At 43.5% G+C, this 16915-nt stretch overlaps 2 protein-coding genes across 2 annotated transcripts; one reads left to right on the plus strand and one right to left on the minus strand.

The window, feature by feature from the left end:
- Positions 1 to 811: 811 nt before the first annotated feature.
- On the plus strand, positions 812 to 3623 carry rpl11 (ribosomal protein L11). Its single transcript, XM_037093642.1, has 6 exons — positions 812 to 871; positions 994 to 1144; positions 1390 to 1496; positions 1683 to 1814; positions 3016 to 3126; positions 3546 to 3623. Exons 1-6 carry the CDS (start codon positions 827 to 829, stop codon positions 3573 to 3575), a joined length of 576 nt encoding a protein of 191 aa, XP_036949537.1. The 5' UTR covers positions 812 to 826; the 3' UTR covers positions 3576 to 3623.
- A 687-nt stretch (positions 3624 to 4310) lies between these two features.
- Positions 4311 to 16887, minus strand: klhl43 (kelch-like family member 43). Its single transcript, XM_037093641.1, has 7 exons — positions 16695 to 16887; positions 9772 to 10334; positions 9510 to 9658; positions 8686 to 9032; positions 7844 to 8143; positions 7587 to 7762; positions 4311 to 7374 (listed from the first exon to the last, which is right to left on the minus strand). Exons 2-7 carry the CDS (start codon positions 10083 to 10085, stop codon positions 6582 to 6584), a joined length of 2079 nt encoding a protein of 692 aa, XP_036949536.1. The 5' UTR covers positions 10086 to 10334; positions 16695 to 16887; the 3' UTR covers positions 4311 to 6581.
- Positions 16888 to 16915: the final 28 nt, after the last annotated feature.

A 16915-nucleotide genomic window follows, 5' to 3' on the forward strand; every position in this document is an offset into this window, starting at 1 on the left:
TGCAAGTGGTGAGCCCACAGGAGGGCAAAAATCATTCTTATTTTATTTTATTTTATTTTATTTTACATTGAAACTTTTAGTATAAAAAAAACCCCCAAAAACCGGAACCCTCATGCAGTCCCGCGATGTTCCCCCGGGCCCGTACAGCGCGAACACACCGCTATAAATTCCGTTCGCCGGAAACGTAACGTCCTCTTCTAGTGATCCAACATGGCGGTGAGTAGCGTCTCACATTATGCGATGGCGATCAGATCTGAAGTTGTAGTAGAAATCCAGAATCATCGGAGCTACAGAGCCATCCCGGCGGTTGTTTGGTGTTCAGACACTTAGACTCCATTGTGGATGATAAAGCTAGAGCCGTATTTTGTCAATCAATGTTACCGAAGCGACTTAAACTATAAACCCAGGGATGCTAACAGGCTAGCCATTTACATGTAGTTATTTTCTGTCATTATAGACGAGGTCACAGCAGAGTTATCCCACTGCAGCTACACAGCAGCATGATTATGCCTTTTATATTAGCGTCATAAGGTTTGTTGAAGCCGTAATTTAGAATCCGGACACGTATGAACTGTGACAATGCTAACAGCAGTATTAGCGGGGATATGTACGGACATGTCCTCCGGCCGGCGTGTGTTGGTCTGAGACTGGTGGGAGTTTGGTGTTGATACCGAGGAGAGCAGTGTCATGGCTTCAGGAGTTTGAGAGACTAAGCTGTGAATGTTAAAGCTGAACTCGTGTTGGCTGTAAAGTTTATGAAACGTCAGTTCTGATTTATTAGTTATGCTAGCTTGTTAGCTGGCTAACGTCAGTAGGTAAACTCAACATGGCTGCAGGAGTTGAGAAGGTGTCAGGAGGACTTCAGAGCCAGGTGTTTGTGTGTGTGGTTTACTGGGTTGTTGTCACTGATTTGTATTCACTTTTTTTGTTTTGTTTTTGGGTTGGAAATTCTTAAGTGTGAGAGAGTAACCCTGTACATTTTGTGTCCTCCAGGACCAGGGTGAGAAGAAGGAGAACCCCATGAGGGAGCTTCGCATTCGCAAGCTCTGCCTGAACATCTGCGTCGGTGAGAGTGGTGACAGACTGACCCGTGCTGCTAAGGTGCTGGAGCAGCTCACAGGGCAGACCCCTGTCTTCTCCAAGGGTGAGTGTTGCTGTGTGGAGGGGAGACTCTGAGGTTGGACCTTGAACTGTGGAAGTGTTGACTTCGAAAACATTTTGTAGAAGTGGCGGTGTACAGGTCCATGTTTATATTAATCTGAAACTGTGATAGAGCTGCTAAATGTAGGATGAGCAGCAGGAAGTTGAAGAAAATCCGGGCTAGAAAGTGGAAAATTGAGTGCACTGAATTACGCTGCTGTATTTAACTTTTATATTCTCCACCCGCAGCCCGCTACACTGTGCGATCCTTCGGTATCCGCAGGAATGAAAAGATTGCTGTCCACTGCACCGTCCGTGGCGCCAAAGCAGAGGAGATCCTGGAGAAAGGACTCAAGGTCAGGAAGTCGTGATGTTTATTCCTTTCTTGTTCCCTTCCCTCATCTAGAGGCTCCAAACTGCTCGTTATTCGTTTGAAGACTTAAATGTAGTATTAAAAATCTTAACAGGAAAATTGTATCATGACTTTATGAATTTTATTCCTGCTGTGTTGCTGAAGAGGCTTCTCTCTCTGCTGCCTCCAGGTGCGTGAGTACGAGTTGAGAAAGAACAACTTCTCCGATACCGGAAACTTCGGCTTCGGTATCCAGGAGCACATCGATCTGGGCATCAAGTACGACCCCAGCATCGGCATCTACGGACTGGACTTCTACGTGGTGAGTGGCCAAATGATGTCTTAATGTAGCTGATTGGATGTTTGTTCGAAACGAAAAGCATTTTTGTGTGTGTACGTGAAGGAGTGCAGACAGATTTTTGTGTTTATTGCACATTGTGCGTCATCCGTATGCACACTGATCTTTTTTGTTCATTTTTAAAAATATTTTTAACTTGTTTCAGTGTCAAATGGCGTTCAGAGTGGAATTGAGGGCTGGCTCTGAAATAGCTCAGATATGTTTATTTTGTGAAGGGGGGGGGGGGAGTAAAAATGCTGTCAGTCTTGGGGAAGTTGTACTTTTTGAGCATCTAAACTCCTTCTTTGCATTCATCTATTTATAGATCTCTATTTTCTGTGTTGAAAAAGTTTTTTCTGCCTCTAAAATGTCAAACTGGTTTTACTGTCAGAAGAGGAAAGGAAAGAAACCAAAGAATATTCATGTTTTTGATAGTTGCCAATTAAGAGTTTAACTTCCTGCCCCACAAATTACACAAAGGGAAAATAGATTATTAGAGCAGTTTGTGATTCAATTTAATGGTTGAGACTGAATTAAGTGTTGCTGCTTTAAAAGGGGTTTTTTGTCAGGCGAGGTTTTATCAGTGTGATTCCAGGTATAGAGATAAAATGCTGCAGCTGAGCTAATTTTATATATTTATTACTGTATTTGATACACTCATCACACATCTTCATTAGGTGTTAAACTGGTAATCCGTTACCGTTAATTGCAGTTTGTCATAATTCAGTGAAATTCTTAAGTATGTCATGCACACGGCTGGCTGTCGTTGGAGCTCGATCACATTAAGCACATTTTGAATGATGGTGTATCACAGCTGCAGATACCAGAAGTATACATGTGAATGTCTTACAACCCAAAACGGCTTCTTCAGCGGTTTCTTGTGAAAAACGACCTACATTTCTCAGGTCCATCAGTGTTGAGAGGGCTGAAATGAGACGCTGATCAACTAGTAAACATTTTACAAAGTATTCACAGCAGTGTAAATGTGAGGATCCACTTTGTTTTATTATCACTGTACATTGGGTTTTAAAAGAAATACAATAAAACAGAAACCAGAGATGGATCCTCACACACTCACACTCAACCAGGCACCAAATATTGATGAGAGATACTGATGTTTTTGCATCGTGTAACGGAGAAACTGTTGACTGTGTTCTAAGCAGCTCCATCGTCTCTTTGTTCTCAGGTTCTGGGCAGACCCGGCTTCAGCATCGCCGACAAGAAGCGGAAAACAGGTCGCATCGGTTTCAGGCACCGCATCCGCAAAGAGGAGGCCATGCGCTGGTTCCAGCAGAAAGTGAGTGTCGTCGTGGTTCTCGCGTCGTCTTTACAGACCTTAAAACTTTAGCCGAGCTTACCAGGTTGTGTTGACGGGGAAGAGATGGAGATCATTTTAACACCCACCTGACCATCTGTAAAGGCTCTAGAAACCTTTTTCTAAAAAATGCATCCACTTATCTCAATGTCAGTGGTCTAATGGAACATTTTAAAACTTTAAAATTAATCCTAGTGACTAAGTATGTCAGACCACGTCCTCAGTGGATGCCCTCTTATACAATGTCGAGTTGACTTTTGAATAAGAGCTCATTAACTCGTGTTTTGAATTGGCAGCAGAAATGTTGCTCTCCAAATGAAACTGACCCTGCTGTTTTATTGTTCTGTGCTGAAATGCTGTTCATAACAAACTAATATTTGTCTGTTTTGTCTCTCTTTCAGTATGACGGTATCATCCTGCCTGGAAAGTAAAGGACCACCATTTGATCTTGTTTGTAACAAATAAAATGGAAAAAATGACTCCTTGCCTTGTGTTTTCCTTGTTATTTTAAGTGGTTTTGTCTACTTGTTACATTTAAATTAGGTTCATATATTAACGTGATACACCTGAAGTGCCATAATACAATAGGATTCTTGTGATCGGACCTCAGTCAGTTACAAGTTGGTTTTAGTGACTGCTTGTAGTGCGAGTTTCAGCCGCATGTGGGCAGTAATGGTTCATCTGTCAGATGAGCTCACTGCTATTTAGAAACCGTCCTCTGTAACTGAATCATCTCCCTTTTTTTAAAGACACACTCTGCTCCAAGAGACAGTTTGAGCCCAACAAAATTAAAACTCTACAAAGGATCCTTCAAAGAGGTTATTTTATCCCTGACGTCTGAGCAGGGGTGGAAATGATATTTACTCAAGTATAATCTGAAGGTACTATTACTATTTTCTGCTTCTTTGCGTTGTCACTATATTTCATCCACTTGTGAAAAGGACAAATCAAATAGGAATGCAAGTAATTCCTAAACATTAATAAACATCTAAGTTTATGTTGAGAGCTACAACTGAAAGGTATCAATACATAACTTATGCTGTGAATTGGTGATGGATGGAAAAATTGAATTAATGTGAGAATGTAAACTTCATGTGTTTTTCCTACTCATGGAAATTCTAGACTTGTGATTCCAAATCACAAAGTAAAAAGTCAAAGAGTCGACATGTTTTTATCACTTTGGCATTTATTCAGTGAAACCCTGCAGAAACCAACCAGCACAGAGCTCATCCAGTGCCAAGAAGGAGACCAATACAGAGGGATTCAGCCGATCGAATGAGTCAGATTAGCCTCATTGTACTTCTTCATAAACTATTGATCATCAACTCTTAATGTGCTCCACAGCTGGAGTCTCACCGGTTCTTCAGTTGGTAGTTCGTCTTAGTTTCAGTAAAAATTAGAAGTCAGAGGAAGGTGAATGAAACACAGGTGAAGGAGAAATAAATTGTCCCACATTTCTACCCATTTGTTTTGGGGGGTTTTTTTGGTTACATTTTTCATTTTTTTGTAATACATTTTTAAACTATTTTACATTGTTTTTTCTCCTGGTTTCTTGGTGAAATTCATATTTTTTCTAGTTTCACGATCCTTGAAAACGTTAGCTAATCGATAATAAATCCCTTTTAAAGCCATGTATGATGCATGTTAACATCACTGACCCTATATTAGTGATAAGAAAAGCATTATAAACATTCAAAAGCAGTTTATTATGTTGCTTCATGAACAGAAATAAATTATTATGCATTTATCGCAATAAACGACACACTTACTGAATGTGCAGCATGTTAAGAATCAGCCACCTGTCAAATTCATAGTCCAAACAAACAGGGGGCAGCATATCAACATGGCAACCGCTAACTGCTGCTACATTCAGCTCCCCTTAGCTAGTTAGCTCAGTTAGCAGTGCAGCTAGCAGTTGGGACTGGAAGCCCGGGGACCAGGGGAGGTGTTGGCACAGGAGCTCTCGACTCGGTCGGGCTAGCTGGTTAGCACGCTAACTCCAGTAGATATCTCTACAACAGCGTGAAGACTGAAACTGCTTTTCAATCCACGTCGGTTTGATTAGTTATGTTCATTTTTTTTAATGTTTTCAACTGAAGTTCTTGCAGCCACCAGATCTAAAGTGAGAAAAGTGCCTTGATAAGGTGAATGAATCCTGAATGAAGCATCTTAAAAGGGCCTCAGTAACTAATCCGCATTTCAAGGAACTGAATATAAAATCAAAGATCCTATAAATTTTATTTTTTTAAAGTTATTTTACATTTATTTCCTTTTACATCTCACCTGTGTTGTCGAGCTCACGCTTCCTTCCCCTTGTGTTCACACCTTAATCCTCCTCCTCCTCCGTTGCACTTATAAAACCTTTATTTGTAAGTTCTACATCTATTTTTTCATTTAGTCAAAGCTACACTACTCCTGACAGATACCCATCAAATAAATAAAACAATAAAGCAGGTTTGTTTACTGCCGGCCTGCTTCTGTCTACTGTCCTCATGAGAAGTGAGAAAATCGTGATTTTTTTTTTTTTTTTTTGCAGTTTTTGCAGTTTTTGTGTCAGAATTGGCTAATTTTCTCCCGTCATTCACTCGTCACACTCACACTTGTCTTCACAGTTGGGCGTCACACATTCTGCCCAGAATACATCTTTGTACACAAACTGCCAGTGGATTCACAGTGACTTTTTTTTTTTTTGTTTCAACCCAGACCCGCTCAAACACAGACAGCCACTGTACCCATGTCTCTCCATCTTCCACCGTCCTCCTCCTCCTTCACCTCTCTACCTCCACCTGCCCCTCGTTCCACATTTACTCCTGTTTCCATCAGTGTAAAACCTCCTGAGGTCACTTTGGATCATTGCAAGCTCTCTTATTTCTTGCAAAACCAGCACACTTCCATCGTTCTGGATCTGGATCTTCAGTGTATTTTAAATTGGCATCGAATTTCACTGATGTAACTAAGAACATTTACTTAAATGCTGTACTTACGAACAACTTTGAGGTACCGCGTTTCCATTTTCTGCTGCTTTAAACTTCAACTCCACGACATTTTGAAGGCAAATATTATACATTACATTTATCTTATAACTTTACTTAGTAGTTACTTTGCAGATTCGCTGCTGCTTACTACTGTCTTGGTACTTTTTACAACACTGTCTAATTGTAATCTTATTCTTGTAGAGGTCTGATGTAAATATGTTTTTATTAATCCTAAAATCTTGTCTGGAAGGATTGAGGACCAATGTTTCAAATAAACGGTGAAAATCCCAAATTTTGTCAAATCTTGTCTGAACCAAATTTCCCATCATCCTTTTTATCAGAGTTACATTTCAAAATTAATAAAATATTTTTAGTTTTCAGAAACAGAAAAATGAGCAGTTCTGATCTAGATGTTCTCCAGAGGTTGAACCTCTCCCTGAGTCTCTTCCGTTCCTCTCGTCTCTATGCCGTGATGATTTGTGAAGGGGCCACACTGCTCTCTCTGCTGCGGTTCTTCTGCTGCTGGTCCTCGTGGGCGGGGGTGTTGCGGTGCTGCTGCCGGCGCGGCGCGTGGCGAGGCGGTAGGGTCAGGGTGCAGCAGGACACTCCCACCGTGGGCTCGGGAAGATCCTCCACCATGGACCAGCTGTCTTTGGCCGGGTCGTACTTCTGGACGGCTGCCTTGTAGCGCTTCTCCGCCTCGTTCCAGCCCCCCAGGAGGAACAACTTGTCGCCCAGCGGGGACAGACCGGCGGTGCTCACGCCCAGCGGCAGAGGGGCGACTCGGCTCCACGTGCCGCTCTCTGGACTGAAGACCTCCACGGAGCGGACGTCCACCCGCTCCGCTCTGGGCCCCAGCTGGCTGCCACCAACAACATACACCTTCCCTCCCAGGGTGGCGGAGCAGTGCCACCCGCGAGGTGTCTCCAGGGAGGTGGTCTCCATCCAGGTGTCGGTCTCCACCTTGTAGCAAGCCACAGAGCGGGAGTAGGCGCAGTTGATGTACCCTCCGGTCACCAGGATGTCTCCAGAGGGCAGGGTGGCGCTGGAGTGGCAGCAGCGGGGCACCTCCATGGGCGCACGCATCTGCCAGGTGTTGGAGGAGGGCAGGTAGCTCTCGGTGGTGGCCAGCAGGCCCTCAACGTTGCGTCCGCCGATGGCGAACAGGCGGCCGCCGCTGGCTGCCAGAGAGAAGTGGGTGCGGCGCTGACGCATGCTGGCCAGGTGGAGCCAGGTGTTGAAGCGAGGGTCGTATCTGGTGGAGGCAAAGGACAGATGGAGAGTTTAGAGTGGTTCATACAAGGTCGGATCACCAACCAGCACCAACCGCAAGTGACGCTGGGTAACGTGGCCTCCTGAATGGGTACCTAAAGGTTTGGTTAACTTGAATTTCCAATTTAAGGTCTCTGATTTAAGGCTTTCTAACATTTTCTATCAGTAAAGATCCGATCCTTCCTGTCCTCGTACCTGCTGAGGGTGCTGACGGCGTGCTTGGCCTGGTTGCGGGCGTCGTTCTGGTCCTCTCCTCCAGCCACGTACAGGAAGCCGTCCATCACGGCCACACACTGGTTGAAGCTCTTGGCCGGCAGCTGGGTCAGGTGACGCCAGGAGGCTCCTCCGTCACGAGGGTCCCTCCACAGCACCTGAGCCCCGAGGTCAAAGGTCAGCGAGGGGTAACTTCTCTTGAGTTACTTCTAGCGAATAGGGACACACAGAGCACTGACCTCGCGGCTGAGAGCTCTCTCAGTGAGTGATGGTCGACCTCCGATGGTGAGCAGAGTCTGCTGACTGGCGCGAACCTGCGTGCGGCGGGACTGCAGCGTGTTCTGCTGGTAGGGCAGCAGGTGGTAGTTCATGGCGTCCACCAGGAGCCGGTGGCACTGCGGGTCCATCATCATGCGGGGCACCGGCTGGATCTGACTCACCAGCTCGCTGGCCGGGATCGTCTCGAAGCGGATGAGCGACAGGAGCTCTGCGGCGTGAGCCTGACGAGAGGCGTCGAAGTCGAGCCACTTCATGGCCAGCTGGAGGAGAGAAACGGTCCCAGTGAGGAGGTGATGGCTTATGATTCTCTTTGCATTACATATTTATCAGCATATGTCAATATATTCATGTTCTGTAGTCGGGCCAGTTTATAAATACAACTATCCCATCGTCCCTTCAGCTGCTCGTCTATTTAGGTCAGTAACGAAGTTGTTTATTAATAAACTTCTGCATACATTAAGTTCCACTCGGTGGTTTCTGATCACAGTCGACCTGCATGTGAAAGGCTTTGATTCATGGAGCTGTGTTTTGCTCTCAGCAGCTGGTCTGAGGTCTGTTTTTAGGCCAGGGTGAAAATAGCAGGAATGTCCGGAGGGTCTGCGAGTTGATCTCAGAGGCAGCAGTCGCCTCCTAGAAGACCTGGCTGCTCCGCTCAGTGAGGATATCAGAAGTGAATGTTGTGTCCTCACTAATTGATCGCTAGAATGTTTTGTGTTAAATTTGAATTGAGGGAAAAGTAATTCAGAAGGTGACAGCACATCTTGTTTCATCCAAAATTTAAGCCTTGAGTTTGACCTCTCACCTTGAAGGCGGTGACCTCTGATGGCAACAGCAGCGTGTCGTCCTGCAGGAAGGCAGAGATCTGCTCCAGGGTCAGCTGGGTGAACAGGGGCGTGTCGGCGAACTGCACAAAGTTCTCCAGGACGAAGCGGCGGGCGGCGTCGCACACGGGCAGCAGGCCGTAGGCGGCAGCGATGTTCCAGATGTAGACGCAGGTCTGCACGTTGAGCTCGGCCAGCAGGAAGTCCATGCACATCTTGAGGAGCTGAGGGATCTGCAGGGTGGCGGCGGCAGAGGCGGTGCAGCCGATGGTGTAGAGGGACATGTGGACGCGTCCCAGGTAGGCGAAGGTGATGACGTTGGCGAGGCCTGCAGGCAGAGGGAACGAGAGGGAGAAACATGGGAAACAAGATATGTGTTAGGAAGAAGAAACAAAATGAGCTGCAACTAATGTAATTTAGTAGTAGAAATAGTCAGAAAATGGTAGATTGTGGTCGTCTCACTTTGCCTGAAGCCTCAGCGAACATCTTCACAAGTCCAAAACTCTTTACACATGTTTAATATCACATAAGACAAAGAAAACACAGAAAATCTTCCCAGTCTCTAAACTGGAACTAGAAGATTTTGGACATTTTTGCTTGACAAACAACTAGAATAATACATTAGCCGACAAACTACTTGACATTGTTTCTTGTTTTATCTAACTTTCTTAGAAAGTAAAGCATAAATTTCATATTTTGGCAGTTTGTGATAAGAAGTTGATAAAAACAAAGTCGTGCATGAACAAATCTGAACCATCTCTGGATAAGATTGAGAAATAACAACATCTGCAGTTGAACGGCGTACCTAGAGGTGACAGCGAGGGCAGCTCCAGGCGCTTCATGCCCGGGTCTTTGGCCAGAATCTCTCTGAAGTACTGACTGATTGAGGAGATGACCAGCTTGTGGACGTCAAAGGCTTTGGTCTTACAGGCCAGCTCCAGGTCCGTCAGAAACCTGGGAGGAGGAGCAGGTGGACACACGAGTCGGACAGTTTTATTTATATAGCCAAAATTTTTTTTTTTTAATAAGAAGACCAGAAATCTGTGAGTGCCAGAGTTTTAACGAACTTCTCCTGCCGCATCTTGCTGAGCTCCTCCAGCAGAGCGTTTCCATGCAGGGGTCGTGTCAGCTCGCTGCCCAGGCCGAGGCCTCTCTCCCCGGGCTTGATGACGGGCGGCGGCAGCGGCAGGTTGAGGGTGTTCAGCTGAGCGATGTCCAGCGCCGCCATCTGCTCGATCTTCCTCACCCCGCTCTCCACCACCACCACACCGTCACCGCGGCTCTCCACCTTCATCGGGACCAGGGGCGTCTCTACGGCCTCCTGAGAGATGGTTTCCACGGCGGGCTTCTTCTGACGGGAGGCCTTCTTCTTGGGGGCCATCGTTGGACTGTTGTAGGTTTTAGCTTTAGTTTAATTAACTAGCTTCTACTTCTTGGCAGACAGGGACACTATTTCACTTTCTAAAACTCCAGCTGATCAATAAAATTGAAATGAAAAGTGACTTCCTTCACAGACTAAAGACTAGCTCCTCTGTTTGTGGTTCGATGTTGTGGCTTTGTGTCGCCTTCCTCTGAAGAATAATCAGGTTTTCGTTTGGGGGGGGTTTCACTTCAACACAGCACACAGCACCTGAGAAAAAGAAGAGGGAACACGTGTGTTATTTGCAACGTGAGGACACAATCCGTACGTGTCCCGGATAAACAGCTGAAACACACCCGGGCGAAGGGTTTCCAGACTTTAAACCTCAGTATTGTTTCATGGTCACTGGAGGACACAACAAACCCTCTGACAGATGCACATTGCTCTGCTAATCTCTGATCGTCCAACAACACAACAACACACTGGACGGAGGGCTGACACCTTCTGTAAACCCCACTGAGGATCACCTTCACACTGTCTCTGGGGGTCCGGCAGCTCTGTGAGTGACAGCTGCAAATGTCCTTTTTTTGCGAGGCTGTCGAGAAATAAAGTTCAGGGTCGGGTTTGTGGTTCACAGCGTCCCCCACCTTCACCCACACATTGTGCATTTCAAGCATAAAAGCGACTAAAGGGAACCAGGTCAGCACAGCGAGGACCGCGACAGAGTGTTGGGGTCATATTTTAATGCTGATATAGAGAAAAGAGAGTATCTGATATAAACAAGTTATATATGGTGTGTGTGTGGAGTTAATGAAGGGGATAGATTTTCATGTTTTGCTTTACAACATGAAATAAATGAGTACGCGTCCCAGTTTTGAATTACAAAAGAGTCTAAATGAGACTGCAGAGGTTGTCGGGGACGTTAAGCGTCATCACAGCGGACACAGAGAACGTTAGCTGGCCCTTCACTTCTGGCTTTTACACTTTAACAAATATCTCAGAAGTGATGTTAATTGATCCCTGTTGTAGTAATGTAAGATGGGTGATTAGAAGATGGTGTTTTAAGTGAACTCTAACCCTGTATTTGATTTACCACCAGGTCTAACACGAACAACTCAACCTCTGTGTTGTTTTTCCTGAAGATTCAGATCGCATGCATATAATGATTGGTTGTACCAAATGTGATGTATCATATTCACATTACATGCTTATTAGCTCAATTTTCATTCAGTAGGCAGAAGGGGAAGTGGAGCGGCCATTTGATTCTGTAGGGAGATTTAAAGATGTTTTGTAGCAACCAGAAAAACCAAACCATGATGGTTTTTGGACCCAAACCAAGTGGCTTATATACTCATATCTAACCAGACTATAAGCACAGCATTGTGACGAGAGAGATAAGAAACTGAACCTAAACAAACGTAGGATCATGAAAACATAGTGATGTGGTTTTGCAGAAACATACATCATTCTGCTGATTGGGCTGGATGACGCAGGTACAAAATGTGGGACAGTTGTGGGATAATGCTTCGTGCTAAACTGCTTTTAAGCATTTATCTAAGTTTAGCTTGTGGAAAGTGGGAAGTGGAACGTCAGCTGACTGACTCTGCGATATCTGCGATGAGGCCTGCCTGCTGTGTTGAAGAGTCGGGACATCTGGTAGTAAACAGCCTCAGGAGACGATGACCTTTGTTTCCTGGCTCGCGGTTTGTTGCCGTTCACCTGAACCCATCGCAGAGACCCTGTGGGTTCTGTGTCAGGTTGGGACTCCAAAGTAATCCCACTACCCACTACATGAACACATTACTCCTCCTCCTCCTCCTTCCCCTCCTCGTCGCTCTGTGTCTGAACTTGGCTCTTCTTAAATAGCCTCTCTTGGCTCGCCGGTCATCGGGCTCCACACATGGAGCGACTCGGGGGGGAGGAGACGGGATCGTACAGGACGCAGCAGCAGCTGTTGTCGGTGTCATATGAGGGGCTCACAGTTACAGACCACAGAGGCTATTTGGGATGTTGGGATGTTGCAATCGCCCTTAAACAGTTGAAACAGCAACGTCCTGAACGCTGCATGTTCTCTTTACACCACAAATTAACTGAGCAGAGGAGAAACTTTAGCTGTACAAGCAGGTAGACGTTTTCTTTGAGTTGTTTAAAGCTCTGGACTTCTTTGTGAACGCCTCAGGTCACATTATCCGCCAACACAAACTAACAACCAAACGCAACACAGAAGCTCCACAGGGCTCCTTTAACAACGTGTTGGATATCACAACATTTTCATATGTTACTGCTGTTATAAATGTAAAGACAAAAGCACGATATTGTGGAAGTATGAAGTAAAATCACAGCCTTCTTGTTAACAAGGTGGCTTGTAAATAATCTTCGCTCCGCTCTGCAGCCTACAGAAATATCTAAGACCAAGGTCAGAGCAGGGAGCAGCTGCTCCGTCACCCACCATACTGGGAACCAGCACCAGCACCTGCACCAGCACCACCACTCCCATCATCACTGATAAATACAGAGAGTCACAGCAGCACAGCGCCTCATCATCAACCACTCAACGGCTATGTAAATTTGTTTTAACCACTTACAGATCATTTGACATTGAGAGTTTACATAACTTGTACAGGCATGTTCATTTCTAATCATTTCTTTGTTGTTGTTTTTTTGAAGAACTGTGCACTTTGGCATTAATCACATGTAAAACAGAGACCGGTTTAGATTGATCCACTCACAAATTAATAGATTAATGAATTGATTGCATGGAAAGGATACGCTGTTGTCTTTTAATTATCCCGACTGCAAAGCTAAACAAGCAAAAATATGATATTTTTGTGTGTAAAATTTCAAATACAGCACGTGAGGAATTAAGTTTCCAGTTAATCTTTATTTGTTTCCTTTTAATTTCAATTTCTTTTTCCCCTTTTTTATCTTAACATACTTGAACTACTAAGTTTGCTTGTTTCTTCTTTAACTCACTTTTCTTTTTCCTTCATATCGTACATCAGCATAAAAATATTAAATGAATTAAACTTTAGCTTATGGTTATTTCACTGTCAACATGGTTTGTAATGCATTTCATTCTTTAACTGTAAAATAACAGTTATCTATCTTTAATTACCTATAAATGCGCCTTTTTTAACCAATGATTACACCACAGTGTTCTTAAAACTCATTACTCTCTGAAAATATAGTAAATTAGAGGTGGTAAAAGATGCCTAACACATTTAATGACAAAACAACTCAATTTTGAGGAAACAGACTTGTAAATTAAAGTGTTACACATATTTTTCTTTGTCATGAGACTTAGAAAAATGTTATTCTCAACCGAGAAACGTTGCATGTTTTTAAAAAACTGTAACCCAACACCGGAGGCCACAGATGTCAGGATCAGGTGAGATCTCTGTCTGTTGACCCAGATCCAAACCAACAGCTGGATGAGAATAAATACAGATACTGATGTGATGATTTTCAGAGACTCAAATGATTCTGACAAATTTCAAAACAAAATCTGCAACAGCTGAAACATCTGCAGGCCTCTGGGATCCTTCAGACCAGAACACGTGGATCCATGCAGTGTGATTAATGACTCTGAGAGATGTTCAGGTAAACGTCCAGCTGGACAGAAAATGAGCTCAGACTGAATCACAGCCAGCATCTCGACATGGATCACAACACGTGAGCTGCGGGGAAACATCGCAAAGCTTCTGGTGACTGGCAGGCATTTATTTACAGCTTTAACCTGTTCTGAGTGCAACCAAGCTAAACTAAAGTTTAAATTCACAATGCTGAAGCTCAGACAGTCTCAGTTATGTGAAAAAAAGAACCTTGTTAAGGTAATTTGCAGATAATTTGTGGTCTTGTGTGTGGAAACAGGAAGATAAACTGTTTTAGTGCGACGGAAAAGGAGAAGGGTGGTAATCTAAGCACTTGGGGCCCTGCTTCGGTCCTGGCATTTTATTTTTAGGCTCCGACCTCAGTGGGAATCTGCTCCGAGTGTTTGGAGCTTTGCGAAGAAGCTCACGTTTGTCATGCAGCATTAATCAGAGCTCTGGGATCAAAACCTGGACAACAACACCGTCCTTCCCAACATAAATTACATAACTGGTGGCTTTCACACCGGAGAGCTGAACAAACACATTCTGATGAGTCCGATTCACCGAGTGTCTGAGGTTTGGCTCCAGCTTGAACATTAGCAAACTGGGCTGCAACCGCTAGCACTTGTGTAAGTAAGTTGAAACATGGCCGACTTTGAGGATAATTTGGAGGCTGCAGACGAGCGAAGATTATTTTAATTCATGTTCTACATGGCTTAATGAATATAAGTGCAGTATTCACTCTTTTTTAACTGATTTCAATCGACTCATGAGAGACAGCTTCGCCTTTTTTAGCCGCTAAATGCATCACAGTTCTCACGAGCTAGTCGCTAACTGTGTCTTTCGGCTGTTTGGGGCTGAGCAGGTTTTATACAGTGAATTCTTAAAACCATTTTCTTACTTGCTGTGTTTGAAAATGATGTTATGAGAGCAGTGAGATTGAACCGAAACACTAAAGTCTCTGTAAAACCAAAACAACGAGCTAAAAGATGCTAAAACATGCCATTTAAAGCACTAAAGAACTATAACAATTGAGAATCATTTTCTGTGGGTTTGTCACAAAGAAAGTAAAAAGCAAAGAACAAAAATTCAGTCATTATCTCGTCACCCTGTTGTTGATGGAAAGTCAGCTGAAGTTTTGTTGTTCACAAAACATTTCTGGAGCTTCACAGCAAAACAGTGTTGCAGCATTCTCCTAAACAGTTGAAGTAGATGGGGAAACATAGAATAGAATTCCTCTAAACAGCTCGTCTAGCAGAATCAAAGCCCCCGAGATCCCAGACTGATTACAAAAGACACCACTGAGGTGGAGCATGCTAACACTTTTAGCTTAACAGTGAAGATTTGGGCTTTAAAAAGAAGGTTTTTTTTTTTTAAATCAATCAGAGATCCCAAAGCTCCCATTTTCCCCCATCTACTTCAGTTGTTTATGAAAACGCTGCAACACTGTTTTGTTTTCACACTTTCCATCAGTGTGAGGGTGACGAGATAATGACTAACTTTACATTTTTGGGTGAACTGTTCCTTTCAATAAAAAAATATGAATTGTGTACTACTAGTGTTGATACACACAGCAAACATCACCCTGTGCCCCTCCCATCTGTGGCTGCAGCTGAATTCCTCTGCGTATCTCATGAGTGTATTTATAGCTGCTGACCATCTCTACATGTATTTTGTGTGTGTGTGTGTGTGTGTGTGTGTGTGTGTGTGTGTGTGTGTGTGTGTGTGTGTGTGTGTGTGTGTGTGTGTAAGGACTGGAAAGCGAAGGACGAACACCTTCTCCTGCAGTGTAGTAATATCCCGCCACCAACTGGCTCCACATTGTTTCCACTCAGCAGTGAAATAGAAATATAAGTATCACTAATTGAGGCGATGATGTCATCAGACGGATCATATAATATGTGGTTTCAAGTCTTGGAAGAAGTATTCGAGTAAAAATACTGTGTTACAAGTAAAAGTATCACATGCACTTAATGTATCAAAAGTACAAATACTTTTTTGAATACATATTTTATCATCTAACATTTGATTGTTTTACCTGCAGCCATTCACAAAACTGTATCTTTATTTTAAATGTAATTATTTGATCTATCATATATTACAGATGCAATGTTTTGGGGCTTTTGTAGCTTTTAACATTATGTTATTTTACTAATTTTTTTAAAATTCTTATCAAATTATTGGCCTTAATCTGAAGGTTGTTAACAGATTTATTCCTCTGCTCCTTGTTGTTGTTGTTTGTTCCCCTTTTCTTTGTTTTGTTTTGACTCCATTTCTCAGGTATTAATATATATGTTGATTTGAATATTATGACTGAAACATTAACAGACAAATAACAGCAAAAGTTCAGTAAAAAGTACAATATTTCTGTCAGACATGCAGCAGAGTATAAGGTAATGAAGTAAAAATACTCTCTGACTGAACTTTTCCTGGTATCTGTACTTGTGTCTTCCTTTTCCTGACAACTTTCACTTCACTTCCTCACATTTTAACACAGACATCTTTCCTGTCTTCTCGTTACATTTTCAAAACAGGCTTGTTACTTAAGTTTTAATGTGTTTGAGGAGAATTATTGAATATTTTTGAGGGTTTACCAGCTCAACATGTGGCTATTTGACCTCCTGAGAATGAGACTCAACAATCAACAGTGTTTGTGGTGCATTCAGGAACAATGGGGACAAATGCGATATATATAATATGAAGTGGGCTTCAGTTAACTTTGCACAGTAATGTCCTTCAGAGGGATACCTTTTTTTTTTTTTTACTTTGATACTTTTAGAGCCTGTACTTTATTACTTTTACTTGAGTTAAGAAGATGAATCAGTACTTCTACTTTTTTAAGCATCTGTTCTTCTTGAGTGCACTTTTGCCACCTCTGATTATACAGAAGCACTCAACTAAAGCGATTTAAAGTTGTGCATGACAGACTGTAACAGTGTTCATTGGAATCAACTTTAAAGGTCAGCAACAGGAGATTTTAAGACACAAAGGAAGTTTCGACTCGACAAGCTGACAATCTGGTAAAATGAAGATATTTTACCTCTTTCTCCCTTCTGGTTCCTGCTCTTCTTCCCTTCTTGTTCCTTTCAGCTTCTCTCTTACGTCTCTCTTTCAACTTTCCTTGTTGTTCTCTAACAGGTTACTTTTTGCTTTTGTCCTTCTGTCCTCTGTCAGCCTGCCAGACTGCTGTGTGTGTGTGTGTGTGAATGTGTGTGTGTTCATCAGCATCAGAAGGGAATCAGGGTCCCGACCGCCGCGGTG

This window comes from Acanthopagrus latus, chromosome 3 (assembly GCF_904848185.1).
Source record: "Acanthopagrus latus isolate v.2019 chromosome 3, fAcaLat1.1, whole genome shotgun sequence".
NCBI lineage: Eukaryota > Metazoa > Chordata > Actinopteri > Spariformes > Sparidae > Acanthopagrus > Acanthopagrus latus.

What these genes read in the sequence shown, in the direction of transcription:
- rpl11 (XM_037093642.1), top strand. Translation starts at nt 827, where the DNA reads ATGGCTGCAGGAGTTGAGAAGGTGTCAGGAGGACTTCAGAGCCAG. An exon ending in CAGGAGGACTTCAGAGCCAG is followed by an intron (nt 872 to 993) that starts GTGTTTGTGTGT and finishes TGTGTCCTCCAG; the next exon opens with GACCAGGGTGAGAAGAAGGA. An exon ending in TCCTGGAGAAAGGACTCAAG is followed by an intron (nt 1,497 to 1,682) that starts GTCAGGAAGTCG and finishes TGCTGCCTCCAG; the next exon opens with GTGCGTGAGTACGAGTTGAG.
- klhl43 (XM_037093641.1), bottom strand. Translation starts at nt 10,085, where the DNA reads ATGGCCCCCAAGAAGAAGGCCTCCCGTCAGAAGAAGCCCGCCGTGGAA. An exon ending in CAGAGGTCACCGCCTTCAAG is followed by an intron (nt 8,144 to 8,685) that starts GTGAGAGGTCAA and finishes TCTCTCCTCCAG; the next exon opens with CTGGCCATGAAGTGGCTCGA. An exon ending in GCCGTCAGCACCCTCAGCAG is followed by an intron (nt 7,375 to 7,586) that starts GTACGAGGACAG and finishes TGCCTCCACCAG; the next exon opens with ATACGACCCTCGCTTCAACA.